We start from the raw sequence: 8,528 nt of genomic DNA on the forward strand, positions 1-8,528 counted from the left end.
TAGTATGTTTCATTGACTTTCCCTCTGCCCAGTTTCAAGTTGTTTCCTAATAATGAATTGAGATATAATCCCTACCTACTATCAAAGGCATGTATAAGGAGTTCAAATGATAGCTCTTGTAATCACAAAGTGCTGCTGCCTCAACAAGAGGGATTTTTACTCTTTTAAAGCCTTAAATCATTTCATGAAACTTTCCAGAGTAAGACTGATTTTATTCAGATGCTGTGGTGGGAAATTTAACAAAAGCTCACATTCAAATTTTGATTCCTTTTCTTTTCCTATTGTGGTCATCCAAAATGAAAAATGATGGTTAGGGACGCTTGGGTGGCTCGAATGTTTGAGCAATGGACTCTATTTCCACTCAGGTTCTGATCTTATGATTGGTGAGGTCTAGTGCTGCATGGGGCTCCACGCTGATAGCGCAAAGTCTGTCTTGGGACTCTTTCTCTCTGTGTCCCTCCACTGCTCTCACTCTCTCTTTCAAAATAAATAAATAAATAAACATTTAAAAAGGTGGTTAAAATGCACATTCATGTTGAATTTGTTTCCAAGAGCTCTTTAAAACAGGAACCAAGGCTCCTATCACTTCTACACCATTTCTCATAACAATAGTTTCACTGTAATAATTTTCCACTTGGGGATGTGCTATTATCATCCATCTGTCCTATGCTATAAATTCTCACTCTCAAAGAAAAGACTCTTGATCGATTGGGAAGAGTAGAACTTAAGCCTATTATGGTACATTTAGAATTCTTTGCTGCTCATTATTTTATTTAGAGCTCAGAGGGGATTTTTTTCTCCCTCTGATGCAAAACCCATGGTAAGCATGTCCCTCTGTTAACGTGCAGCATTCTCAGTTCATAAAGCCTTTGATGTAGGGAAGATAATCTGCATCCATGAAAGCAGTAATAATGGAGAAAAGACGGAGAAGGGAGCATGATTATTTGGTAATAACTCTCTGACATTAGCCTTATCATTTCCAGATCCCAGTCGGTAGTGGATCCTACAGTACTAAAACGCATGGATAAAAATGAAGAAGAAAACATGCAACCTTTGCTCTCTCTGGACTGATAAATTCTCTACACTCTCCATGGATTAGAAATGGAAGGTACTTGTTTTCAGCAACAGGGACAGCACTGTGGAAGAATGACCAGCTGGAAACTTATTTATTCATGTTAATGTAGCATAATATATAATAAGGCATTGGGCTTTCCCATTTGCCCGAACCATGGGTGCCCTGGTCTGGAGTTAAAGAAAAAAGTCAATAATTTATTCTGTAAGTGCCAAGTTCTTTGTAAATATAATGTAATCTTCATGTCAAGTTTGTAAACTTTGGTAGTAACTTAAATTGGAAAGGATTGGCTTGAGACCATACCAGTAATATGAATTATAACAAAAACCAGAAAAGACACATACGCAATGGAAGCTAATTAAATGTAGCCCTGTTTCCTATGAAGCCATATTTCAGCTATCATAGTGATTGTTTCATTGTTTTTCTCTGAAATTGTCATATTCCAATGTACTTTTAATGGACACAGGTAACTAGATGATTCTAGGAAATTAGTATGATAAGTGTATTTCCTGTCTAGTGATTTTCATTTCACACAAAATGTGTCCTAGTGACTATCACTGGCCTTGAATTTTGGAGACAAGGAATGGCAGAGGAGCTGGTAAACTAAACACTTGAACTCTTCTATGTTGTTTAATTCCTGGAGTCTTGTGAAAGGATATGTTCCCCATATTAAGATGTCGAATTCTGAAAGAGAGTGGATTTTTTTTTAACTGCTGTCTTCACAACGTGGCTTTTATTTAAGACCCCATTGTATCGTTTCTCGGCCTTTTGGCTAAGATCAAATGTAGTATTTAAGACCCCATTGTATCCCTGTCTAATGTACTTTAAGAACATTCCCCCCCCCCAAACTCTTTGACCAAGAGAAAGAGAACTCCTATGTGAATAGTGTTTTGACAGCTAATTTTGGGCATAAAAGTTGCCATGTACGGATAAGGGGCTAGTTTCTAATTCTTGTGCACTGGTTGGAAACATAAACATATATATTCACATGCACATATATATTTTTATTGAGCTCTAATAAATTCTTGATGTGACAGGCTTATAAAATAAATCATACATATTCAATGGTCTTAGAGATGTTATAAATGATTATGTGAGATACTAACTCTGGAAAACTACTTCTGCTAAAGTTAATGAAAATGATGTTTAGTGAAATAGACTTTCAGTGAACCTGTTTAAGGGAATTCCAATTTAATTTGTAATGCAATCTTGAATCTGTGCCATTTTAGTGAAAAAAAAATTTCCTTTAAAAAACAACAGGTCTCAACGTAACATAGGTTTTAGGTGACCAAGAGTAATACAATTTTTCTCAAAAATCCAAGTAATTATCTTAATGACTCTGTAAGTACAGATTTTCTTTTCAGAAAAGACTGAAGGAACATATTGCATCCATAAGACATAATGAAAGCTTCTGAGGGCATCTGAGATAGCATATTATAATTCAAATCTAGATGTGGAATCCTTATGTTATTTAGTTTTTATTTCATAGAAATTGTACAATTATAGCACATTTTAAAAATCTTACTTTAAATTTCAAATCCCAGTGTGAAAAAGCAAGATTTTTACCACCTCTTCAGAGTGACAATTTTTGAGATTGAAAATTTACCACTAAAATATTCTTTTGAAAGAAACATATCTCAAGGAGCTCTGGAAACCAACAGAAATAAAGGCATGTAGCAGCTTTTATATATTTTTGGCCAAAAGCTTCAAAAATTCCAGTGACAATTCTATAGCCAAAAGTCTTAAAATCAAGATCAGGACACCAATCTGCAGTCTCACTGTTGGCCTATCTAACATTTGTAAAAATACATAATTTATACATAAATAATATGATTGAAATACACCTTAGAAATGCCAACCTCAAGGAAGTGCAGAAGAATAACAACTGTCAGGTACTCTGCCCTGCGCATAAATATGATAGAGATTAGAATGACCTGGGGATAAAAAGCCACAGCAACTCTTATCTTTGTTAGAACCCTACCCATGAGATTCTTACGTTTTTGCCTACCTGATGTACATTTTATAGTCTTGGACTTCATATACTACAGAAGCAAGTGTTAGGCAATAGGATGCATTAGGATAAAAGAGAAACAAAGTACAGAAGGATTGTCAACTTTTCAGTCTCATGTGTTTCTCTTGAAATACACTATTTATTGGCATTTTTTAGGATTCTACCAGCTTCAGATGTCAACCAGTATAGCCAGCTTCTTTCCCCTCTCATAAGGCTAGTGTCATATGTAAAAATAACCAGAAAGGCATATTTTATGTGTATACATACCTATCTAAGTATGATTCCCACTATCTCCCTTGCCCAACTTCTGGAAACTTCATTTCCCATTGCTGTGTGTCTGTTCTTCTTCAAATGAGCAATTCAGAGTTGGCTGCATTGTGTAAAATATTTTTAAGTGAATGAAAAAATTACAACAATGATGCCTTTTGAAATTGCTTTATCTAGTTCAATCTGTGAGTAGACTCGTTTTCCAGGAATGTTTTTGGAGCTGCTTGGTCAAGGGATATTTGGTCAACTCTATAAATTTTCCCTTCAGCACCAGCTAACTTGCACCATTTCGGGATGCTTTTCCCTGATGCGATATTCTGTGTTATATCTATTGTCACATAACTTCATAAATAAGCACCCCCATATTCTTTCAATTTAATTGTGATAGTCCTCTCTCTCTCTTTCTCACACACACCCACATACATACACACACCACACACACCACACACACACACACACACACACACACACACACACAGCTGTTTGCCCTCATGGATTTGCCTATTTTGAGATCTATGCTTTACTTTTGTAGCCGTCGTTATTGAAAATAGACATCAAAGAATTACACATTTCATTTGGAATAGGCCAGTTGTTCATACTTCTCGCACCCTGCCTGTTCTGCCAGCTAGTTCTTATATCCTTTCTTCCTTCCATTGTTTCAGGGGCGGCTGCTTCCAAAGCTAGTTTAAAAATAAATAGCTTTCCTTTTATTGTCAGTGATATTTATGCACATTTTTGCCTGATATTTTTAAAGGAAGAGATTATCGTGAAAATACACTCTAAGAAATATGAAGAAGTGCCTCTTTAAAAATGAGATAAAGCAGTGATACTAGAATATGGATTCTATTTATATTCTCTTTGGAAAAGTAAATACATGCATCTATGTCATAAGGGTGAAATATAAATATCATTTGAAGAAGGATATTGAGGCCTTGCTTTGAACATTCCCATAGAGTATTAAGTCTTTATTGTGTAAGTTCAATACCGTAACTTGAACATGTTATTGACAAGTCTGGCATTATGCTAAAACAATATACAAGTGTTTGTTCAAGGAAGTTTTTGAAGTGGGCATGCATGATTTTTTTTATTTCGGTAATAGTTTGCTTAGTGTAGGCAGACATTCCTTGAGTCTTTTCACAGAAAAATGCTTGTTTATTTTACCATACTGAAAATTCATACATTCATAAGCAGGAAAGCCAAGCAGCTAGGTTCTCTCTAATATTGTTAACTAGGTCACATTGTTAAAGTAAATATTTGAAGTTTCTGTACTATTCCCGAGGGAGCAGAGGTCCCTCTAATGCATCAAGAAAATGGAGCATTGTTTTAGACCTCGGGGAACATGTTTATCACTCACAAAAAGAAACCCTTAGAGCCATGGCAGAGTGTATCTTCAGAAACAGATTTCCTTTCCTTCTACAAACAACCTAAAGGTTTATGGATGTGTCTGTGACCCCTTAGAGAAATTATATGAAGAAAACCTGCTGAGAGGCTATGTATTCTGTTGTTGTATCTAAATGTCTAACTGATCTGGTTAGTTAATAACTTTTTTGATTCTTATTTTGTGTGTATTTATTAATGATTACTTGAAAAGCTGCCATCAGCCATCAGGACATTTTAGAGTGATTTTCAACACACAAAATAAAAGGAGCAAAGGTCTGGCATGATATTTGAACTTTCAGATATAGTATTTACATTTTTACATCAATAAGCTCATAGGCATATATTCCTTTTTAAGTATGCTATATAGATATATAGCCTAAAAAATAGTGGTGCATTTTAAATTTATGATACCATTAGATCATTTAAGAATCAGCAAGTTACATAAAATGTATTGGCACAAAAGTACAAGATTGGCTAAATATCCAGGATGTGTAATTATCTTCAGTAGTAAAAAGGATTTGTTTTTTTGTGTTCATTTTAGTTGAAAGAAAACTGATTTCAACGTGCAATTGGAATTATTTAACACTATTTGCTAGTTGAAAGGTGGCAAATAAGTAAGACTACAAAAGGAGACTTGACTTTGAAACATAATTATATCTTGATCTTAGTGGCTTAAAGAATGTAAGTTTTCACAAGTTCAAGTTTTTATTTTGTAAACATCCATAGGTTAACCCCACACATGGAGATACTATTATGGAGTCTATTCTGTGATAAGTGTGGGAATTTATTCCTTTGCATTGTGGGAAAAAATACAAAGTAGCAATTCTGTGGATTGAAACAGCCAAATTTTACTGTTTTTCAAAGGTGGAGGGTGCAAATGATACTTTTTAAATTAAGAAAAAAACCAAATATGCATAGATTTAAATACAATGAATACACTTTTCTAGTAGATAGTGGACATGTTACAATTCAGAAGGTGTTGGTCAATATTTGGCTTAGTTTCAAGTTTCAATGCAAATATTTGTATCTTTAATGATGTCAATTCATTTATTCTGTCAAAATTATTTTTGTGGTGAATGAGAGAGACCTCAGTGAAAACTGAAATAAATGTTAATAGAACTTTCAAGAGTTAATCAATCCCCAACTATTTTGAAAAATTGCAATGGACTATAAATGGTTTACATATAATAGAGTTTCAAGCATTGTCTTATTTCTAATCTAGTTTTCAGCTTTCAGACTTATTTAGAAGATAAATAAAATTCCAAAACCACATACTTTTTTTTTTCAAACTGTCCAGAAAGAAAACAAAACAAGATGTCTAAGAGGTAATTTATAAAAGTCCTACATAAGAATACAAGCACACTGTTTACTATTTGGTTTAAATACCTATGACCTTTTGAGGGAGTGATTTATTCCAATACAACATTATAAATGGTATAATATAATTTTTGAATAAATACATTTCTGCTTTAAAAATAATTTTGCATATGGTGAATGTTGAATTTGGTAGTATTGGATCTGTTGCACCTATGAAATGTAAATTTCTAAAATATCATCTAAAAATGGACAATAACTTTCTTTTTAGAGAAATTTTAGTTAGCTATTTAGGTTAGGATATCTGAGATTTTCTGACATTTACATGTTTGGAGCTTAAAGGAGAAAACATTTCATTTAATCAAAACATCATTTTTAGTATTCTGTAAGTTTTAGACAAGATTTCAAAGGATAGTTTGAATGAAGAAGTGAATTAACTTTTAAGTTGCATATAGCAATGCGGATGACCATTAAATAGCTGATATTTTCACTTTTGACGTAAAGTTGTGAGATTAGACATACATTCAGAATTATAAAGAAGCATTGATTTAAATAAATTCTATTAAACATAACTCCATTTCAAACTATTAAATAAAATAAAATTATTCAGCCTGACTTGGAAAAAATGCTTAATAAATACACATTTGTGTCTTCTGTGAGTTCCCCTCATTTAACTTACCTATAGATGAAAAGTTATCTAATGAGGGAAAAGAGACATTTAGCTAGAACCCTCTGTAATAGACTTTATGACTTTCTCTGGCTCAGATGCAGATGATTTTCCTGTACACAGCTTTTGAGATTATTAAGGGTCATTATTGCTGCCTCTTTGTAAAGCCATGTCAGGAAGGGGCCATGTTTCTAGCAGCAACTGAAGAAGCATCACAAGTGGGAATGAATTCAGGACAACCAAAGAATGCAAGAAAAACCAGAGATATGGAATTCTTTCCGCACTAAAAAGTACATTAAAGTGTATTAAAGTGTACATACAGAAAACGTTTTCAAAATGTCAAGGGTTTCTGATATCAAGACTTAAATACTTGGCCAATAAAAGAGTCCATGGGGACATGATGGTCAAGGCTCTGATGTGTAGTCTGTCTTTACACAGCAACAACATCAAAAACCCTTGTCTCTGAATATCACTTCTCTCTAAAACTAAAAATGAGTATGCTCTCTTCTGCCCCCCTTTTTTTTTTCTAACTGGAATCATAAAAGTATCAGAAACCATAAACACTTTGCTACGTTTTAAGAAAAAATGTGCCATTATACACATAAAAACATAAATCAGTCAGTTGTATAGGATTGGGTATTTGCCTACTGATTTGTAAATGCTTAAGTAAATGTTTTTCAAAAATATATAAGATTTTCATGATAGAAAATTATGAAATGTTTTTTGGATCTTCAATCCACAGAGAAGACCAGTAATATTCTTTCTTTTGAATTCATTTATCTAAAAGTTTTTATTTGGGTGTCTAATGAACATGTCACATTTAACATTTACAAAAAAAAACCAAACTTCTCTTCTCTCACTCTGAGCCTGCTTCCCCTTTAGCCTTCCCATCTCCCCAAGTGTCCTGGAACCTTCTGGGTTCCAGGACTCAAAACTTTCCAATCATCCTCTCTTCCCTGTCTCTGTCTCAAAATCACATCCAATCAGCTCACTAATACTGTGGGCTCTCCTTCAAAATGTAATATCCATGCTGACCACTTCTCTAACCAGGACATCACTACCCTGTCCTAAGACTTCAACATTTTCCACCTGGAATATTTTACTAATCTGAAAACTGGTCTCTTTGCTTCTGCCCTTGGCGCCTCGAGTGGATTTATAACACATTAGCGAGAGTGAGCTCAGATCATTTCACTTTCTCAAAACCCGCAAGACTAAAAACCAGTGTCCTTATGATGGAGAATGAGGAGAGTTGATAAGAAGTTTGTAAGCACCAGAAGAGCAGAATAGCAGATTTTTTGGTTGGGTTGCATCTTGTCACCTGTGTAATGCAAAAGTAATTGCTAAATACTTTAATTTCTTGCTTCTAAAGTTCTACGCAATATACCCCCTCACCCATGACTTTGGCTTTTCTAGAGATTTCTTAAGAATATTTCTTCTACTCTTTATACTCTGGCCAAATTGTCATCCTTGCTGTGCCAAGACTTTGCTAAGCATTCCTCCAGCTCAGAACCTTTGCCCTTCTGTTCTTTCTGCCTCTCCCCCAACTCCCCAAAATCCATGTGGCTTATTCCCTCATTTCCTTCATCTTTGCTCAAAAGTCACCTTCTTAGAACTCTCTAAATTTCCCTATTTAAGATTATATGGCCCTATGGTTCTTCATACTTCCTTTTTCTGGTCTATTGCTTCCCCATAGCTTTTATCACCTTCTAATACACCAAATAGCTTATTTATTTTGTTTATTTTACATCTTTTTCTAACAGAATATGAACTCCACACAAGCAGGGGTTTTGCCTGTCCTTTCATTACTGGTGCCTTGA

The 8,528-nt window shown here is 34.3% G+C and overlaps 1 protein-coding gene across 2 annotated transcripts in view; it reads left to right on the forward strand.

The window, feature by feature from the left end:
- CLVS2 (clavesin 2) overlaps window positions 1-7,112 on the forward strand; it is a 70,490-nt gene extending 63,378 nt beyond the window's left edge. For both annotated transcript variants that reach the window (XM_040474535.1, XM_040474534.1), the window contains exon 6: window positions 984-7,112. In XM_040474535.1, coding sequence (XP_040330469.1) covers window positions 984-1,071 — 88 coding nt within the window. In that variant the 3' untranslated portion in view covers window positions 1,072-7,112. The remainder of the gene's footprint in view (window positions 1-983) is intronic.
- The last annotated feature ends 1,416 nt before the right edge of the window (window positions 7,113-8,528 follow it).

The sequence above is a fragment of the Herpailurus yagouaroundi genome, unplaced genomic scaffold (assembly GCF_014898765.1).
Source record: "Herpailurus yagouaroundi ecotype Mexico unplaced genomic scaffold, PumYag 139, whole genome shotgun sequence".
NCBI lineage: Eukaryota > Metazoa > Chordata > Mammalia > Carnivora > Felidae > Herpailurus > Herpailurus yagouaroundi.